This window comes from Vidua macroura, chromosome 7 (genome assembly GCF_024509145.1).
Source record: "Vidua macroura isolate BioBank_ID:100142 chromosome 7, ASM2450914v1, whole genome shotgun sequence".
In the NCBI taxonomy this organism is placed as follows: domain Eukaryota; kingdom Metazoa; phylum Chordata; class Aves; order Passeriformes; family Viduidae; genus Vidua; species Vidua macroura.
In genome coordinates this window covers 15,196,475-15,217,640 of record NC_071577.1, presented here as the reverse complement: position 1 = coordinate 15,217,640, position 21,166 = coordinate 15,196,475, and the positions used below count along the sequence as shown (strand labels likewise).

General features: G+C 46.9%; 1 protein-coding gene across 4 annotated transcripts in view; it reads left to right on the top strand.

The window, feature by feature from the left end:
• The window catches only part of NRP2 (neuropilin 2), an 88,715-nt gene that overhangs the window by 17,374 nt on the left and 50,175 nt on the right, over positions 1–21,166 (top strand). For all 4 annotated transcript variants that reach the window (XM_053982307.1, XM_053982305.1, XM_053982309.1 and 1 more), the window contains exons 3-7: positions 11,272–11,453; positions 15,758–15,988; positions 16,526–16,681; positions 18,542–18,711; positions 19,743–19,898. In XM_053982307.1, coding sequence (XP_053838282.1) covers positions 11,272–11,453; positions 15,758–15,988; positions 16,526–16,681; positions 18,542–18,711; positions 19,743–19,898 — 895 coding nt within the window. The remainder of the gene's footprint in view (positions 1–11,271; positions 11,454–15,757; positions 15,989–16,525; positions 16,682–18,541; positions 18,712–19,742; positions 19,899–21,166) is intronic.

Genomic DNA, 21,166 nt, shown 5'->3' with positions numbered 1-21,166 from the left:
ATCTCTGCTTGCTCTGTGGCTGTGCTTCTCTAGGCCCCAGAGCCTTTTCCTGGAGGGACAGGCCCAGTCCAGGCTCTGCAGAAGATGGTGGCCCCAAATACACTCTCATGGGGTCTCCTGTGACCCGCCAGCTCACTAACATCCGGTGCATAGGAGTCAAATCTCGTTTTGCACCTTGCTTCCTGTTGGCATGATGACAAATTGAGGGCCAGCTGGTGACACTGGGAACAATAGGATTAGAGACAGAGACCTCTCCCCCTCCTTCCTGCTGTTGAGGAGGAACTGGTATTTGTGGTGGTGTACTCGCTTCTTAGTCAGCCTCTCTGTCCAGCGAGGGAAGGAATAGGACCTCACAGCATCTGGAGAGGGAGAAAGCACAGGGCTGGCTGTGCTGACTCTTGATTAAGTGGGTTCAGAATTCAGCTAAAAGTGTCAGAAACATGTGCCTTTTTTGAGCAAGCTCTGTAAGCTACACTCCAGCCCTAAATCTTCTGCATCTTTGCAGACCCTGCTCAGCGCACAGACCGTGGGATAGGAGTAGAGCAATCCCACTGGAATGCCCGATAACCACAGTGTTGAGGTGCTCCTGCTTTCAGCAGAGCCTGAGGCCCTTGACTATCTTTGCAACAGTGCTCCAGCCCACGATGTGACACCAGGTGACACTCTTAACAGAGGCTCATCCCAAACAGGTCTCAGGAGCCTAAATAAATGTCTGTGGGACTACGAGTCTTGGTCACTTTTTTTTTTTTGTGTTGTACAGAGGGCTTAGCAATGCTCTTCTACATTATGGGTTTGTTGTCTGGATGCAGGAGTTTGAAGGTTTAGTGAATGTAAGGGGAGTGCTAGACTGATGGTAAAAAGTCATCAATTTTTTGTTAAGGACTAGATGCAAAGCCCAGTAAAAGAAATGTGAAATTTTACTTTGATTTACATAGGAGCTAGTTTAGCCTTTTAATGTGCAACTGTTTGACTTAGCTACTTGCAGCCTTTTTAATGGATATAATCCCTATTGTCAGGCTGTAACAGGGGACTGGCAGACTCCCCAGCAAATACCAGTTCTGGGAGTTGTGAGATTTGGGTTCTTCCCCTTCCCTGCTATTGATTTACTGTTCCTGCCTTGGTTAATCACTTAAAATTCCCCGTGTTATAAAGAAAAGAAGATCTGGGCATCTGCAAGCATAAAACCCAGTCTAGATAGCAACAGTGCAAAGCACGTTCCCTTCCAAAGGCTGCTGAGCAGCAGCATCACACAGGAGTAGGTCAGAGTGCAGCAGAAGACGACCAGTTTATTCTCAGGCTTTTCTGGCTGGGTGTGAATTCTGCAATTAAATATGAATGCAAAATAAAAAGAACAGACTGTTAAGAGCAGACTGAAAAACAGAAGAAATTTGTGGTTGTTTTTGGCCAGAACTCAGCATAGAACATATTTGAAGGAACTGGGGGAGGTGAGGTTTTAGTCTGAGGCAAGTTCTCCGTTTCCTTAAAATCAAGCGGCTGCACACCACCATTGAATGGTATCATAATAATATGTTGCAAACCACAGTCTGGTGATCCTGGAATTCCTTATAAGTTAATAGCAGTCATGATCCACTAATCACAGCTAGGATCTTGTAAGCAACTGTCTTTGATATATTAGTTCAAACACACCATAGAAAGCCTTCCTTATGCTGGCTTAGTAGTAGATCATTAGAAAGAGTGAATAACCTAGGGCTTTTCTGTTGGTTTCTCACCCCACCCCACGGCTAATCCCAAGAAATTCTTGAGATCTACATGCAGCCTTAGTGAGCAACCACAGTACAGTAGTATGGTGTGATTTTAAAGTAACACTGGGTCATACATGGAGATATAATTGTTTAATGAATTCCTAGAAGCAGAGCCTGAAGCAGTGTGGTCCAACAGCAGAAATCCTCTGCCAAAGACTTCATTCTGTTACAAATGGCACAGAAACTAGCAAGGTGGCTGCTCGTGTTATGTGACTGCCCCCACCTTCTTGCAGCAGTACAGAAGACACTGTGTGAGGAATCTTTTGAGGTGGAGTTCTGCATTCCTGAGACAGGCAGTACTCATCCACTGGTGATGGGAGAGCCCCTGTTCTCAGCCCCGTGCCTGCCGAGGCCATGCTGCATGCAGGGTGTTTGCATGGGAAGTGCTCCACGTGTTAGAAACCTCCAGGGAAACCTCAGAGCTGGAGTTGTTGATGGATGTCCAACAAGGAGAAGTGTCCCCCCGCCCCTCCATCAACAGCACGAGAGTTTGAGGCATGTGCTGAGCTTCCTTCCTCTTCTGTGAGTGTTGGTATGAGGTTTCACTTACATTGTTATTTTGCAGTGAGAAGGAATGTGTAATGACTGTCTCTTTGGTAATACCAATGTTTGGCTGTTAATCATGGGTGGGAACAAGGTCTGGGATTTCCATCAGCAGAGGGGACTGACTCACCATTGATCTATGTTCACTGCATCTTGTTGAAGTTTTTTGACCCATTTGATTTCTTAGGCTTTCTTTTGTGAAAGCCCTCTGATTTTTCTGCCATTACAGAGAAAAACATCTCTCTGTCTTTAAATATGGCAGATGGGGATTTCTTCAGATGTCCAACAACTCAATTGAAGGAGACCTCAGGAGACCTCTCCCCTTCCCTGTCCCCCTTCTCAGCCTGTCTTTTCATCTGCAATCTGGAGATGTAAGGGCTATAGTAATAGAGTGTCAGAGGAAGTAATTGATTCATCACACGCCAAGAGAGGAGTCTGTTTCCTTCAGTGTCAATGGAGCTGAACCACAGCCTGGAAGGGTGAGGGAGGCTTGTAAACACTCCATGGCTGAGCTGGCAGGACAAAGCAGACACACTGCCACGGCTGAACAGGAGGGTGACACAAGGGTTGCTTGAAAGAAAATCTTTCTGAACAACGCAGTGTCAGGGTCCTTATTTGTGGAAGAAACAGGGACAGTCCCATGCCCCTGCTCCCAGAGCACATTAAGGAGAAAAGGTACCTACCAGCCTCATGCAGCATCCCATTCCCTTGCCTTGGTCTCCCTCTTTTATCTTGATGTGGCTGCCTCTCTGACCTGCTGTCCTAGGCTGGGCTGAGCTCACCTCAGGGGTACCAACTAGCCCCTGCCAGCAGCTAATTCCTCCCACACCTCCAGATAGTCACTGCTGTCAAAGAGAACCATGAAGAGGTCACTGCTGCTGCCAATGCACAGCAAGGTGTGGCATGTGCATGGCACTGCACTCGCCCTCACTCAGGCATTGACTGTGCTCAGACTTGGCACCGTTTGGTTCAGATGGCTATTGATCTGCAATGCCCATATTGTGAGGAGAGAAGGGGGTAGGAGATGCTGTGCTATGCAGTAAGCAAGGAGGGATCAGGCAGGTTTGGTGCACTGTTTGCCCCAGAAACAGCTCTTACTACAAGCTGGCACAGCCAAATTGTGGGAATGCCCAAATAGTGGAGGCTGCAGGCCAGTCTTGGCAGCAAAGCTTTACTCACTTGTGCATCAGCTAAGGCAGGATCTGGGCTGTGAACAGGCTGTGTCTGAGAAAATGCAAGGTCAGAAAGTCATGCTATGGTGGGCCAGTCCCAGGGTGACCATCCATCATTAATGAGGGATGTAGACAGCCAGGAGGGTGAGGGTGGGCTGGTCAGGGCTCTGTTCTTATTACCTCCTTCATACAATTGGTGCTTAACGAGGTGTTTATTTCAGTTTTGTGCTGAAAAAAAACCAGTGCAAATGAGTGATAGTAGAAAGTCCAGCTACCAAGCTCTGATCCCCATCTGATCCCAGTTTTTACTCTTTCCTTTTCACTGCATATTGTGTCTAAGGCTGTGGCTGATACCGCACCAGCAAAGTGTGATGGGACATCACTCACTCCTCTGGGAATAGAGCTGGCACAGCAGGCCATGTGAGTGCTCCCTAATCCTCATCAGCACCCTAGAACTTGGACAGCCTGACCTAAGCTCATTTCCATCTATTGCCTGGGCTGTCAGGCACTAGATCCCATCAGAAAAGGGAGATCTGTCCCCCCCACCCCAAAAGAGATCAAAGTGAGCATTTGCCCTTGCCTTTTGCCTGCTCTGCTGCTTTTCAGCAGTAAATTTCCCTTTTGTTTGGTTGTTATCTTTTATTATATTTATTTTTTTCTTTCTGTTAGTGATCAAGTGCCTGTGAGTGGTGACAGTAAAATGACATAGAAACCAAAGTCTAATTTTTTCCACAGATGGATTGTAGCAGAAGGAGAAAAGTGCAAATGCATTTTCTCAAGTGTCCTGTGTTTGGGGGTATGAAAGGGTTGTGAGTTGCTTCAGTTCCCTTACAGCAGCAACAGAAGGCAGAATGCCATGGAAGGGGGGCTTATTCTGAGCATGCTTTATATATTTTATTCCTGATTTCACCATGATTCTCCCCTCACCAAGGAACACCAAAGACATCTTGCAACAATGGACCCCTGTAGCTAAAAATAGAAGAGAAAGGAATTTATAGAGATGGTTTTGGAGGCAGAAATAAAATTAAACAGCCATGTGTAACTCCTGAACAACAGCCTGGAGAAAACCCCCGAGGTGCACATTAGCACATCTCTTTTCTTATATAACGGTTGGTTTTCCAGACATGCCCCAGATGAGAGCACTTCTCCACTCCAACACGCCTTTCCACAGGGATCTGGCAACATGGCTTGAGGGAGGCAGCCTGGGGATGAGCAGCAAAGCACAGGGGAGCCTTTGCTCTCCTGTCTCAAGGGAGGGCAGCAGCATGCTAGCAGATAAAATTCCCTCCTGAATCAGAACTTGCCTCAAGAGCACTTTGCAGTTGGATTTTATTCCTCCCTTTGTACGAAGTATTTTGGCTACCTTCCCCACCTAGCCCCCCGCATAAGTTAGCAGTGACTGCTGGAAGCCTCTTCCTATCAGCAGTGCTTATAAGGGGGTGAAAACAACAAACTGAAGAGTAAAAAATAGAGGCTCTTTATAGCGTCCATTTTTTGTCTTCAAGGCATTTTTGAAGTTGTTTTCTGATCTAATAGGGTTGTTTTCTCTCCTCTATTTTCCTTTTTCTCTCCCTTTTTCCTTTTCTTTATTTTTTTTCTTTCCCTTTAACTGGATAACTGCATTTTTTTCATTTCTCAGAAATTCTGGTCAGATTTTTTGAGGAGATAAGGAAATAATCCAAAGCACAGTCGAATGATTACAAACCCCCACAATACTATGATTACCCAAGACATAATTGGATACAACAAATTCAAAACAAACTTCCGAGAAATCCTAAGCAGTTTTGTCTGTGCCATCGCCTGCCACTCCCCCCACACCAGCCTAGCTCTCTCCCTGCTGCCATTGGTTTTTTGTCATTTTAGTCACTGAAATCCAGTGAAATCCCTTCAGATTCAGAGCAATTATAGCCCGTTTCTCTCTGTTGTTGCCAGAGTCAGTTATTTCCATAAGGGCAAAACAAGGGCAAGCTCTGTGAGCATCTTTTGCCTCAGCATAGGCAAAAATGGCCCCAAAAGGTTCAGACTGAGATCAGATTCATCTCTGCATTGTTCAGACACCCAAAGCCCAGGTCTAGTCAGTAAGAGTGATTTAAAGTACTTCTGTTGTCAGTGCAGAAGAACAATTAATCCCATCCCAAGCTGGGTGTGAGAAATCTGCTTCCACTGAGCATAGAGGACATTTAGTTGGCTAAACCTAGATGTGGCTTTTTAGTTCTGTGCACAAAGCCGTATCAGAGCCTGTGTCTATGAGGACTGATTCTCTTCTCACACCAGGATAAATTAGGAGTGATTACCCTTAAAATAATGATTTACACATGTGTAAAACCAGTTCAAGTCAAAGGAGAATCCAATTCATCTGCTGTATTTATAATTAATTACTCTGATTAAGGGCTGGCAGCTAAGATCAAATTTCATTGCTCTTGTTTCATCAGACAACAGTGGTGCTTGCCTCTGCTATCATGGCTGTAAAAAAAATTATTTAAAAGTCCTCAGTAGCTTCTAGAACAATTTAACCTTTGAAGGGCATGTCCTGCAGTTGCTCAAGATTGTCTAAACATCACAGGAAAGTTTTTTTGTCTTTCGCAATGTAACCACCCATGAAATAAGGATCTGGTTGGAATACAAAAGACCATGAAGACGGGTGGTGACACAGAAAAATCTACTAAGCCGGCTAGTATGTAATGGACATTAATTCTAGCCACCTCTTGATTGCACAACCAGCACAGAGATGCTGGTTCACCATTTCTTAACTATCTCTATACTGCTGCTGCTATTCAATTTCTAAGAAACTGTCTGTTCTTAGAGGATGTTCAAAAAACCTTATGATTTTTATAACAATTTCTGAGAAATAAACTTCCCACTACTTTTTCAAAGGGAGAACAATTGCATTTACTAGCTGCCATTGTGGCTAAGCACAGGCCTTCCCCAGCTACCTGCAGAACATTAACACCTGCCAAATTTCACTAGAATTGCAATTTCTCTTCCTCTCCTCAGCAGATGCATTCAAGACACAGTGACATGTGGTTCAAGCAGATCAGAGGTCTTGAAGGCTCAAGTCAGACCTGGGCATTCCCAAATTTAGGGTTGTTGGCATGCAGTCTGTACCTATTTGTCTCCCTGTCTATCTAGGCCAGATTTCTCCAATATAATATAATCTCTCCAGTCAAGACTGGCTTCTATTCTTGGCTGTGCTGCAAACTTCCTGTGTGACCTTGGGGCAGACACTGCTCCTCTCTGCCTTCCTACCTCCCATCATGAGAATCCCATCATTACTGTTTGCCAGCTGCAGTCTTGAGCCCCATGGAAACGCCTATAAATAATAGCTCCAAATTAAACATTGGAGAAGTTCAGGTTAGAGCCTTGCCTCTCTCTCCAGTCCTGGCAAGCACTGGAAATGGGGCTTTGCTGAGTGCAAGTCCTCACCTACTTCAAATCATAGCTCTAGAGAGAGACAGAGGAAGCTGCCAGCTAGGTCAGAGCTTGGCCAGTGTTCCTTAGGCTTTGAAGCAAGGTTTGCACAAGTTTATGTATTCAGAGGACTCGTGATAGGGCTGTGAACATATGAATAATTTGTTATTCATGTTTCTCCCTATCCTAAGCTGATGTCCCTGTAATGCCCTTGAAACAGGTTTCGGGGGGAAGGACTCAGCATCTCTTGGCGCCTGGGGGTGAAGGTCAACAGGGCTGTTGATTTTGTGTTCAGCAGTATGGGTCACTAAACTATGTTGTTGAGTGTCCCTCTGGAGAGGAGCACCCAGAGGAATGTCACAGGCTTTCTGGTGCTGCTCCCCAGATAGGTTGTAGCATTTTTGAGCTCAGTAGTGCCTGGGTGAGCACCTGGGAGGTCTGTCCTGGCCCTAGGGAATCATGGAGCACAGCTCAGTGGTCAGGGAGCAGATAGCCTATTTTACAGCAGAAAAGGACTGAAAAGCTGGAGGTCTTCTCATAATCGCTACAGCTGGGGCTTGTTTGCCTTTGTTGCACCTCATTTGGGAAGCCAGCAGCAAAGTGACTTGGGAGAAAGGAAAGCCTGGGAAGCAGTGAGGTTGAGTGGAGGAAAAAGCAAGCAAACAAGCATGAATAATACAGGCTGTAGAAGTGCTTTATAATTATTTATAAAAGCTCTCTTAACATCAGCAAAGCACTTTCTACTAAAAAATCTGTAATAAAAATGCAGCAATATTTGTAAGCATTGTACTTTTTAGTTTAATTCTGTTAAATGACTTCAAGAAGACCATCTAAGCCTTGTATTTCCCTTCTTTCTCAGCCTCCATTGTCTGGGCAGTTAAAAGCACTTCAGCATTGCCTCCCAGCCTCAAAATTCCCTGGTGAAAAGCAGTCTGAGGTGGTTTCAAACCAATTCACTGGCATTCTCACTCAAGTGACAGTTCAGAATATCTTGCCATTGTGCCATTGGAGAAGCAGCCAGCTGTGGTCACCTTCCCTGCAAAAGAAGAGATGGTTAATCAATTTGTTATACTTGTGGGTTACAGAGGTTGCACCCTGCCCTCACATGTTTATGCTTGGCTCACTAGAGCAATGCCTAGGTGTGGAGAGGTGGCCATGAAATGTACTTGGAGATGGCAGCTTTCCCAGTGGAGGTAATGCCAGAGAGGTCAGCCCACAAGAATGTTGGTGCATGTTGACTGAAACAACGGATTTGGTTACATGAGTGAAATGCAAATTGCTGGGCACTGTATGAGATAGTTTGAACACCATTGCAGCATAAATATGTCCCACCCAGCTGTGCCCTAGGCCACAGTTATCTGAAAATGAAATGGTTCGAGTAGAAAGCATGGTTGGGTTTTCTTCCAACTTTTCTTCTTGTTTTTCACAAGGGAAGAAGAAAGTCTAAAAACCATACTTAAGCTTAACAGGAGTGAAGATTTGGCCAAACTGGATTGTAACTTGTCCAGTGACCCGGAATGAGGAGAATGGGGTTTATCAGTTTGTTTGATGGAGGGCCAAGGCATGGACATGACTAAAGTGCATGGTTCCAAAAGAATCTGTGGTGGGGATTAGCTGGCATTCTTGCTGAAGTTTGGAAGTTTAACAGTTTTGATTGGCTGTCTTTGGTGTTTCATTTTGAAAGCCTAAAGCTTAATTGCTGTGATGGAGAGGAAGTAGGGGCTCCTGCTCATCTGGGCTGGTGCTATCTCCCAAGTGTAATACTTCCCCAATTCACACTCTGTTTATATGACACAAAGAAAAGGTTTTGCCTCATGCAGAGCAGAGGACTTGGGCCAAGATTTTTTGACTAGGGAAGAAAACTCTTACACATTTCTATTAATTTTACATTTGGCAAAATATTATTTCCTGACCTTCTCTTAAAGGCTTTTTTGAGTTGCTTTTAACATTTGATTTATTTAGGATTAGCTCCAGTGTGAGAAAGCAAAGTTAGATGCTTGAATGAAGCCAAATAGGGCTTAATTTCAGGAGGCAAATATTTCCTGATGATTTACTTACTAGATTCATTCTTTTAATTTTCCATTTGGAGATTGCCCATGAGCAGATTGCAATATTCCCTAATTGTATGTATTATTGGAAGTCTGTCACCCATTCAATAAGCAAAAATTTCTCGGTCCAGAACTTGCTTCTGAAACTCCAGGGCTCCTACAGAACTGGGTGGCTTGAGGAGCCATGTGGACAGCAGTAGGATATTTGTTGTGCTGGCCACAGCAGAAGCTGTGATCATTGCAGTCAAGCAGCTGAAGCCATGTACTGTGTTGGCAAGGTACAACCCCATGAGGGCACAAACAGATGTGATTCCCTGGGATGAAGCTAACCTCTGCCTGTGCATGAAAACGGCATTTTTACAGTCCACTCCATTAACTGTGTTTTGCCAACATTCATGTTTTTGCCAAATTAATTTTTTGCCACATACTCACAATTTCACTAGTAGCCACTAGTTCTGCAGCACAGATGTGCACTTCAGATGTGGAAGGGCTGCAAGCACGCTGAAAGCAAGTAGTTATTTAGAGAACAAAATGTCCCCGCTGTTTGCTCAGTACTACTTTAAACAAATAGACAAACAAGGAGGAAAAAATTCTACTTAGAAGAAGCCCTAACACTGCCTTCTATGTTCCTCCTCCCTGGAGAGATGGTAGGATGAAGCTACACATGATGGACATTAGTGGGGTCACGCAGGGTGCTGCTGACTGGTGTCAGGGTAATAAGGGTCACAAGGTGATAGGGGCTAGGCTGAGCTGAGAGAGCGGGGGAGCAGATCTTCATTTGCATTGCTGTGTGCCCACACACCAGCTAAGCCAAATGCTCTTCCTCTTCGAGTGCCACTTCTCAAGACCTCTTGGATTTCACCTTGGCCAAGCCAATTGACTCTGTAATGAAGTTAAAGGCTGGGCAATTGCAGCTAGTTGAGTGCTCAGTCCAGCGTAGACAGGATTTTATCTGCAGGCATTTTGCTTCTGGCTCTCAGCCTGATTTAATCCCAGAAAGGAGTGAAACCAAAGCTGTCTGGGCCATCTTTCTTTGTGGAGGAGCACACTAAGTCCCTGTAAGTTTGTTTTGAGGCTGTTGCTCGTTGATATGTGCTTTGCAGAACGGGAATGAGTCACATGAGGATCATTCTGTATCCAGCAAGCTACTTCTCCTTTCAACTCTCCATTCTCAAACAGAAGATCTTGTGACAAAGAAGAAAGGCAGATTCCTGGCAGCCTGGAATTGCTTTTTTTCTCCCTGGCCCCTTAAGAAGAGCTGTAGTATGTTGTTCAAACAGGTTGATACAAAGCAAATAAACAGTCCTAGAGAGACGGTCAGTTTCTGTAAATAGCAGCCTGCTGGCCACAGAGGAGAGGGGCGGGAGAACGTGGGTGTTAGAAAGCAGCTGAAGAACAAGATGTACACGTAAAAGCTGCTTTTTTCTTCACAGTACACAGAGCCTGATACTACTACCTTGCCTACTCATGGCCTAGAAAATATGAAGGGATCTGTGGCAGTTTCACCTTCCAGCCCAGCTTTGCAACAAGCTTTTGTCTCTGCACTAGGAGGCAATTCTTCTAACCCTATGCATTCCTCCTCCAGACCATTCACATACCCAGACCAGTGGGCAGGTGCAACATCTTCAGTTGGGGTTTAGCAAAGGCAGGTTGCAGTTACAGGGTGTACAGGATCAGCAATAATGAGTATGGGTACCCAGCTCTTACACAAAACTTCTCATCCACAGAAAATCTTCACTAGCACTTAATAGAAGAGGATTAATATTAATGTCCAAGTGCTAAGTGAGTGTACTTGCCATGTTTGCCATGCATGCTTGATACCAGTGTGGTATCAGTGCACAAAAGAGCTACCTGCTCACAGAGATTGAACACTGACAGTCTCACTTGGCACGTACTTGGCCAAATCCCACATGGATACTGGAATAAAGTGAGCTCTGCCAAACAGCACAATGGCACTTCAGAAGAGAGCTCAAGGGAGGAGAGCAGCCCCAGGACAGCTGTGTCTGAGCTTTTCCCATGCCAAAGGAGTTTTGTGGAAATGGAGGTAAAGCGTATCCTAAATTTTGCATGTTGGCTGTGAAGGTGAAGCGGATGTATGTGCAACAAACTAATGATGTGAATGACAGCAGAGGAAAGGACCTAAACGTAGTGAGACAAAAGAGATAAAATGTTCTGGGGTCTGTGGTGTGGTGTGCTGTGATTAAGAGAGTTCCAGGTACCTGTGTGGAAGATGTTCTGTGAAATACGCAGATACCAAGAGTGGTTTTTGTTTGTGCCTGGCATCCTGAAGCATCTCCCTGACAGATGGTTTCCCTGCCATTTCACCTGCCTCTGCAGGTACGACTACATCGAGATCCGCGATGGGGACAATGAAGCGGCAGACCTGCTGGGCAAGCACTGTGGCAACATTGCACCTCCTACCATCATCTCTTCTGGCCCCTCTCTCTATATCAAGTTCACCTCAGACTACGCACGGCAAGGTGCCGGCTTCTCTCTGCGCTATGAGATCTACAAGACAGGTGAGTGTCTGAGTCAGTGCCTGTCTCCCAGACTGTTTGACACAATTATCGTTGTCTGAAGATGCCTTTGACCACCTTTTCAATGTGATTTCTAGCATATTTTCCAGAGATAAAGGACTTTTTTTTTTTTTTTTAATTGAAGCAAGTCTGTGCATCACATTTCCGAGAAGGTAAAGATGTTAGTGGCACATGACAGTGCATTTTTGGATCACAGTGTGACAATTAAAGCTGGGCTCCTCCTTAAAGGCTCTCTTGTATTTGAGGACTAGAAACATGTATCTTTACTTCCTGGCATGTGTGGAGCTGGTTAGGGCTAAAAGGGGATTGTCCCTCTGTTAGAAGTGCATGGAGCTCCCCCTCCTGTGGAGTTGTGATTCAGGGTTAATCAACGATGCCGTGTTTTCTCTCCACGGATGTGGGGTTTGTAGCTGGGGAGCTCTAGTCTTCAAGTGATTGCTGTCAGCAATGCTGTCAAAGTCTGAGGCAGCACCCTTCCAGGCTGATATAAGAGGAACTGTTCATAATTCTATTTAATACTTAACTACTATTGGGGAAAGAAAAATCTGCTCAAAGCCCTTTTAATAGTGTTTCTGTCTAAATATTTGCCAGAATTTTGTGCCTGGGAATAAAGGCTTGAAAAAATAGCCTCTGCTCTGTGTGCATGTGAGAGAGGTGTGCCTGCATGCTGAGCGATCAGGGGAGTGTTTTGTGTGAGCATGCGGGCACCTGCCCTGCGCCCGCATTCCTTTGGTGATGTGATGGAAGACAACACACATGGCTTTCAGTCATTGTATCCAGCACCAAAAAAAAAATGTCTGTGCCATGGGAAGAACCAAAAAGGAGCACAATAGGGTTGCTTATCCAGCATCTCTAAAGAAAAGATGGGGAGCACAGGCAGCAGTGCCCAGGGGCCCTGGGCCAGCTGTGCAGCAGGCAGAGGTACACAGACAGCCCACAACCTGGCTGTAGGTAGATTTGAATGTGGAGACTTTGCTGCAAGAGAATGAGACGCCCTAAATTCATTGTGAATCAATGAGGACAGGACATGTGTGAAGGTTCAGATAGATGAGGAAAGTGCTGTTGCTGGTGGTTGCCTGGACTGCATAACTGGCTATTGAGCTGCTGAGCAGCCAGCTCACCACCACTGTTAGTTTATGGTTAGGATGCAGATTAGTCCTGAAAGTTGAGTGATTCAGTCAGATATTGAGGTTTGCTAAGGCCAGTTGCCATCAGTGATGATGGCAAAGAATGCAGGTGGCATTGAATGACCCAGGTGAAAGGTGTCAGGTGGCAAAGAATGACCTGCCTCAGCCCCCCTTGCCTCTCCCTCCCTGCTCACACCTCCTGTGAGCCCAGCAGGATGTGCTGGGTTGTGCCTGACCTCACACTGCATCCATGTCCTGACTCAGGGACATGTGGAGTGGTCCAGCAATGTGGAGTGGTCCAGCTGGCTGAGGTGGCCTGGCCATGCTGTGGGAAGGGATGGCAGACAGGAACCCTGTCGGTCTGGTTGGGAGTCAGTAAGGGACCAAATCTATGAGGAAAGGAGAAGTTGTTCCTGGGAGGGAGAGAGAGGAATCAAAGGCTGATCTGGAGGAGAGCAGGTATTGGATGGAGCTGAGTTTGTGTCCCTCGATGAAAGTCCCTGAAGTACTGCCTTCAGGTCTGAAGTGGTGCTGGGGCTCCTTTTGTCACTGCCACCCCTGCAGGCAGCCATCCTCTCCAGATACAGCCACACTTTCTTACAGCCACAGCTCAGGAAATCAAGCCTGGCAAGGCAGGTTTTGGCACAGGACAAGCCTGTGACTCAGGAGCACTCCCAACCCACATCTGCCTGGCCCCAGTCCCCATCAGGGTTCCAGAGAGGGTGGTGGTGGGCAGTGCTGCCTGCAGGGCTGCTGCAGGACAAGCAAACCCTGCCTTTTGTTGGCAGGCAGGCAGGGGCCAAGTTTCCATCTGAGCTGTCAGGGTAACCAGCAAGGGTGTCACCAGCTTTAAAAGGTCATTAGATTGTCATTGTCCACATCAGTAAAGGCAGCAGTGGCTGCAGATTCCTTTTGTCTTAAAGGTGACGTAAAAAACCAAATCTTTTCAATGGAGCATTTATTTCACCGCCTTGTGCTAAATTTCCCTTATCACAGTGTGAGAGAGAAGCAATCTGCATACAAACAACCACATACCATTCTTTGAATCCCCTGATGGGTATCAGTCAGCAGTCTGTGGGCTGACAAGAGGCCTGCCATGGCTGGTCCAGCTTCCCTGCTGCTCCCTTTGTGAGTCAGTTTCGAAGGGCCGGCCTGAGCTCTCCAGGGCTGGGCATCAAAGTCTCCTCTCAGGCTGGCCTGTGCTGCCGAAGTCAGCATGACTCCCGTTGATTATCTGCAGCTTCCTTATAAAAAGCTGATGATTGTGTTTGCTGCTATTAGCCAAAATATAGACAAAGATGCCAAATGCGATAAGAAGTACAAGTGAGGCAAGTGTTGTCTAATGTGGTGACAATAGTTACGTCTTGCCTGTCTCTAGAGGACAGTCCCTGACTCTGGGTTCCTCCCTAGCTCGGAGCTTGTGTTATTTTCACTATTTATCTGTTCGTCTTTCAGGTTCTTTGGAACAAAGTACACCCATATCCCTGTTCATGGCATTATGCTGTGATTTGTGCTTGGCCTTTTTTTTTTGCCTCTGCATTTTACCCCACAGGTTCACACCAGAAAAGCTGGCTGCTTCATTATATAGTCAATTAAGAGCCTCTCCTGAGTAGCTCTCCAGCCAGGCACTGCATAATGCAGTGCAAGATAATGCAGTGCTATTACTGCAGGCTGCTAGCCTGACTCTGTAGGTTAATGCTGAATTGAATAACAAGTCTGCCATTAGTCCTGGGAAGGCTGGTGCTGCCTGGAAGAGCTGGAGCAAGAGGGTTTGTAGAGGAGGAGAGTGTCCCAGTAAAAGTGAAGCAGAAACCTTTGTGAATGCTAGTGCCAGGTTGCAGCAGTGGCCAGCAGCCTCTCTAACACCCCCTTTCTCCTCTGATAGCTCCAGGCTGCAGATTTCTGTTGCCTATTGTCCTGGCAAGGGTTTCAAAGTCACCGTGGTATGAATATGACACAAATTGCCCTTTCCCCAAGCACCCCGAGGCACCTTGGCTGTATGAGAGGGGGCACCGAGCTGGCCCAGCTGCAGCCGAGGCCAGTGCTGAGGTCAGCAATAAATAAGAGGCAACATTGTCTGTCCTCCCCGCTATGCAAAGGTCTTCCTTAAGGATAGAAATAACTTGCATTTCTGGTGTGGATGGCTCATTCTGTGAAAAAGAGGGCTCTGTTCCTGCTCTCAGCAGAGACCCCCCCTGCCATGGCCTCTGTTATCCCCACTCTTAATGTGGCCACGTTGTAGAGACGTATGCTGGAGCTGGCCCCTGTCCCTTGTGTGGGTCTCGGGAGGGAGGTGGAGGCTGCAGGCTAACTGTGCACTTCTCAAGGGTTTGCAGCAAACAGTGGAGACATTGGCACCCTCCCACAGGCCCTTTCACTGTGTAAATATTTGTGCTTACGGATTTTCTCAAGAGGAAACTGAGGCACAGATATCTGTGCTGGAAGGCTGGAGTTTGCAGGTGACTGGCCCATGGGAACAGCCTTTCCAAAATGAATACATCCCATTACTCCTCTCTGCCCCATCCCAGGCAGCTCTTTCCCCAAACGGGGCTCCTCCACCAGACTTGGGGTCGCTGTGGCACCTTGCCTGTATGGCTGCAGGTAGCAGCTGTGTCATGAGTACTGTGGATAGCAGCTCCCTGCGTTCCAGCCGGCCTCTCTGCAGGCTCTGCAGCAGCACACAGGTCTGCCAGCTCAGTTTGGGGGATGGGTTAAAGTGGAAAGTGCCAGCTGGGGAAGACAGGCCAGCTTAGTGTGGCCTCCCTGTCCACCACCACTGGTGTGAGGGACATAGCACGGTGCTGGCCTGCTATGACAGCAATGGCTTTGGATAGGATCCAAAAGTCTAGTCCTGGTTTTGAGGTAATTGTCAGGATGATCAGCAGTGGTGTACAGATTATGTCTGCAAAGCTGTCTAAGGGATTTTGAACCATGTTGTCCACTACAGTACCTCATGGACCTTGTTTCTCCATATGTGGAAAGCTTTGAAAATCACCTTCTCACTTCTTGCAGTAATTCCCACAGCTCTTGAGCTGCAGGACATTTCCAGAAGTGAATACACAGCCCTACTAAACTCAGAATGAGGTTTTTCACAGTGCCAAGTTGTTGGCATTAAGCTTCATTGTTGCTAAGGCTCTGGGTTTTTTCCTGCTGCTACAGGCTCCGAGGACTGCTCCAGAAACTTCACTGCCTCCAACGGCACTATTGAGTCTCCGGGTTTCCCTGACAAGTATCCACACAACCTGGACTGCATCTTCACCATCATAGCCAAGCCAAAGACAGAAATCCTCCTCCACTTTCTGCTTTTTGACCTCGAGCATGACCCACTGCAGTCAGGGGAAGGAGACTGCAAGTATGACTGGCTAGACATCTGGGATGGCATCCCTCAGGGTAAGCCACAGGGTGCTGCACTGCTTTCCTTGGCCCTTCCTGGTGTCTCACAAAGCTCCAAAACTGTGCAGTCTGTGTCTGAACACCAAGGGTGCCTAACCTCAAAGGTGGCTGCAGCGGGCAACCTGCCGTTAGGGCACTCCATAGCCAGCTTGGGGACAGTGTGCCTGCAGAAGGCAGCATTCATTAAACCACAAACTATTGCTCTGTTGTAATCACTGATCTGAAAAGCCCCATGGGACACTCCAAACACCAGCAGTTCTCCCTCAGGGAAGGGCAGTGGGTTCATGCAACGATGGGAGGACCTCCCTACCTTATAGCAAAACCGAGAAACAGAGCATTCTGGAGCATTTCCCAGCAAATGCAGAGCAATGTCTGCTGCAGTGGATATTTCTGCACTGCATGGCACCAGGCCAATGTATATAAAAAATAGCCCATCCCCGAAGCCTATCTTTTTAATCCTGATCAGCAAAGAGCTGGTGACCCAGGAGGCCAGTGGAAAAGCAGGCATTACCTTCGCTGCTCTTTCTTTTGCAGTCGGCCCCTTGATAGGCAGGTATTGCGGCATTAATATGCCATCGGACATCCGCTCGACCACCGGCGTCCTCTCTCTCACCTTCCACACAGACCTGGCAGTGGCTAAGGATGGTTTCTCTGCTCAGTACTACTTGATCCACCAGGAAGTCCCAGAAAGTAAGTTGGAAATGTGTGTGCATGACTTAGTTGCGTCCCCTGTGTTTCCCATCTTTCATTTGGCATATGCAAGAGTGAAGCAGGCAAAAGTGTGTCCAGGGACTGGTTCTCCATCAGCAGCGCAGACAGCAGTTTCACTCAGGTCTGTTCTCTATTTTGATAGAAGTAAGATATCAGTAAGAATTTCACTTTCTGACCTTTTGTTGACTTTTCACTTGCTTGTGAAGTCTTCTCAATACCTTTTGGGCTTGAATCCTTCATGTATGTACTCAGCCCAAAGGATTTAGGGGAAGATTTCAGCCCAGCATGTGCAGCAGATTCATTAAAGCATGGGGGAAAATATGCGCTCTTTCTCTCTCTCTAGTTTTCCAGAAATTCACAGTCCCAAACCACAAATTGGAATTTCTTGGCTGTCTAATTAAAGATTGCTTAAAGCTCTAAGAATTTCAAGCCAAATTTTGTTTTATAACCCTTAATAAGGGAGGTAAATTGATATGGAGTGAGGAAATAAGTTGTGTGTTTTGAGAAAGAAGAGCATTTTGATTCTTTTTGATAACACTTGCAGGCAAGTAAAGGTTTCATTTGTTTTCCCATGGTATTTTTGCCTCAGAGCTACTGTTCTTGACCTCTGTTCGCAGTGAATCTCTGATACAACAGAAGAAGCCTTCAGGACACCTCTCAGTCCCAGAGAAAGAGAGGGAGTCCCTGACCTGCCACTGAAAGCCTGTGACAGAGAGCAGGGTAGAGTAGAGGTTGTGCAGCACCAGGGCGGCAGGGTTACAACCTCTTAGACTGTGATTGAGTAAGGGATGTTCTGCTGAGGCTGTGAGAGTTACAGACAAGCATGAGCTCTTCACCACTACCTATTGCCACACTCAGTTGATCTGTTCTTTAATCCCTTTTCTGTTCTGGATTTGCAAATAAGATGTTAAACACAAAGCTTGAGAAATCAAGCACAAGAGCCTTTGTTAAAGTGCCAGGCCTGTTTTTATTTATGGTGGTGTAAATCGAAACTTTAATAATAGCACTGACACCCTAACCTGGCCCATCATTTCCACCCAAGGTTGACTTGACCACATTAAAAACACAGGCAGTTTGGTGGAGCCCCATTGGTTTACAGCAGCAGCACGCTTGGACCCATGCAGTATTTTCTATCACTGTTTTCTTTGCTATTGTTTTTATGGGACAGCTGCTATAAAATAGATGGCATGTGCCATAAAACTGAGCTAATTGTGACTTCTAAAGCCTTAGAAGTGAGGAGATCCAAAGAAAAGCATAGCAGTGTCTTCCATAATCTTGTCTGGTTAATCCCTATGGGCCTGATACCACATACAGTGCATGCAGATAGACACAGACACATACACACATGCATTCCTGCTCTCACATGCTCACAAAACCTTTAGAGCTGCCCATTCCAATCCTTGATGTTCCTGCTTGCAACAGTAAGCACCCTCCTAATGTGTCTGTCCTATTCCTTGCCTTGTCAGTGCTTAGATTTCACCTACAGCCTTCAAAATGGGAGCTTTGTGGCAAGGGTACTTGGAATATCTTGGTGGAGGTGAAGGGAGGGAAGGGACAGAATTGTGTCAAAACTGAGCAAAGGTGAAGAAGATAGAGAAAGGAACAAAGATCCAGACTGTATTAGTGTTCAGAGGGCCATGCAAACACAAAGCTGCCCTATCTATAATTTTTCAGTGCCATCTGTGAACACACAACATGCAAGATGGTGCAGATCTGTTCATCTTTCCAGACAGGCAGCTTTACTCAGGGTTAGCTGGAGAGATTAGTTCAGGGCTGCCTTTCACTTGGGGGTGAAGTACTGAGACTGTAAACCAATCTCTGTGTGTGTGTCTGCTCTAGACTTTCAGTGCAATATGCCTCTGGGGATGGAGTCTGGCAGGATCTCCAACATGCAGATCAGTGCCTCCTCCACCTACTCAGATGGGCGATGGACACCTCAGCAGAGCCGGCTCAACAGTGATGACAACGGCTGGACCCCCAATGTAGACAGCAACAAAGAGTACCTCCAGGTACCTTTCCAGCCCCCTCTCCTCTCCCCCCACCAAATGGAGTGTCATGCTGTTAAACTGACCCTTGCCCATAAGGGTTGTTGAATTTTTTATTGCCTCTGTGGCTCATGGGGAGCAAGCAGCAGGGGAGCTGCAGTGCCTCGGTGAAATGCAGCAGGCTGGCTCTCCCATTAGCTTGCCCTCACAAGGACTGATTCCATCCGCTGTCTCTCTCCCACCCCCTCCTTTCTGCCCAAACCTTGATGGACTTTCCATCAGACTGACAGAGACTGAGAGACCTCTGCCACTTACAAGGGCCACTGACTCTGCCACTGGCCTGAGGACCAAAGTCTCCAGGGGGTGCATAGAAAAACAACTAGAATAATATTTATCTCATCAGTGATGCAGGGAGTGTGAGCGGGCTGATGTCAGGCGGGGGGCTGACAGAGCAAAGGCTTTCCCTGGGAGCTGGTTAGAGCCACAGTGTGTCCACACACAGCTTCTGGCTGTGTCACATCGCCGGGAGACACTGCTTGCTAAAGGGCACTACGAGCAGGAGGTGGTGAATGTCATTGCCTCTAGCAGACATCTCATTCTTCATTCATGGCAGGGCTACTAAGCCAGCTCTGCTGACCTTTCTCAACCCGTGTTGTAAAACACAGAAAAAAAACAGCAAGGCAAAACCAAGAGCTGCAGCACTTACTAATTGGATATTATGCTTTTATTTTACATGGAAAAAGTCAGTCTCTGTCCTGCTTTAATGGATGTGCGCTTCTGTGCAGATCCTATTGCTTGGTCTGAGGCAGGAAAAAGGCTTTGTGATGGTCCTATATAAACAGACATCAAGATTCTTAGCTACTCTTGTCCCAGGATCCTATCCTGCTGAAGTCAGCCCTAAAAAGGGTGTGGCTGTTGAACTGTGCGCCCATAGATAAAGTGAGACAGGCTGAATTTTAACCTTTTAATTTTTCAGAGACAGAGAGAGGAACTAATTAGCCACACTAGACTCTCAAGTCACCGCTCCCTTTCTTGTCCCTTTTTCCCCTGGCAAGGTGGACCTCCACTTCCTGACTGTGCTCACAGCCATTGCCACACAGGGTGCCATCTCGAGAGAAACCCAGAAGGGCTACTATGTCCGTACCTACAAGCTGGAGATCAGCACCAACGGGGAGGACTGGATGATGTACCGGCACGGGAAAAACCACAAGGTAATGTCCTTTTTGTCTCTTCTGCCTGTACCTTGGTGAGTCTTGCGGCCCACAAGAGGGAAGAGAACTGAGAGATTTTGCAGGCCCAGGGGGTTTAATCGATGAGGGACCCTTTTTCTGATGATGGCTAAAAGACTGATGATACTCTGAGCAGAAATAGTCCTTTCTCCTCTGCACAGCAATGAGGAAACTATTCCTTGGAAAACCTGGCTGCTGCTGCATCTTTCATGGTGGTGAGAATATGTTCTTTGACTGCAAATGAAGGAGAAAATGTTTTCACAGCCTGTGTTTTGCCGTATAAGATTCATAGAGCTTTTGTGGTCGTAGACCCGTCTGCATGCAGGGTTAACAATCACAAAACCACATGAAACTGTAGTTCAGGAGTTACTGAGGCCTGGAAATGAAAGGGCACAAATCCTAAGAGGCAATTGCACCATCCCAGAGAACAAAATGAGCAATAAATAAGGAGAAACAATTCAAGCTGCCAGAGCTGTGAGATCTGCGCTAAGCAGGCATGGTCAGCAAGGCTGTGTTGAGCCCTGGGAGCTGTGCATGCTCTTGCTGTGTTTCTGGGACACCCACAGAGGTGGGAGCAAGGAGGAGGGAGGGTAAATATGGGTGTTCATCTGTTTCACACTGTATGGATGCTGGTGTGTGGCCAGGAAGGATAATCTTGGAGTGGTCTGCATGGGAAGTGTATGGGAGGACGTATGTATGGTGCCGGGCTGGTTTTTCTGTCTATTGCTTTGGTCATGTGGTTGTTCCCTGGTTAAGGGTGCCTCAAGAAAGTGCTTCCCTGCTCTTCTGTGGCACCCGCCAGCACTGCTGCTGTGTTCAGGTCCTCCCTGCTGATGTGCCATAGTGTGTCTCTGTGAACTCTGGCTGGGGTCCCACACACCTCCCCCCACACACGTCCCAGTAATTTTTGATTGCTCAGCACTTCTATTAAATTAGCTGTCCCTCTTCTTTGCTGGCACAGGCACTGCTGGCGTGAAATGCAGTAGCCTGCCTTGTCCAGGATTCATCCAGACATTTCCTTCCCCTCCAGGCTGTGTGATTTCCCCTGCCCCACAAGTGTGTCTTAGGTTCAAATTCCCTCTACTTCCCAGAATGAGTTCTCTCTGTGCAGAGGTACCTATCAGGGTCCCATACCTGCAATATTTGGAGTATTTAAGCTCCTCATGTGCCAGTGAGGGAGTGTTAGTCCTATTTTAGAAGTAGGGAAATGGAGGCACAGGGCAGCCCAGCACCACATAGGGGAGTCCTCA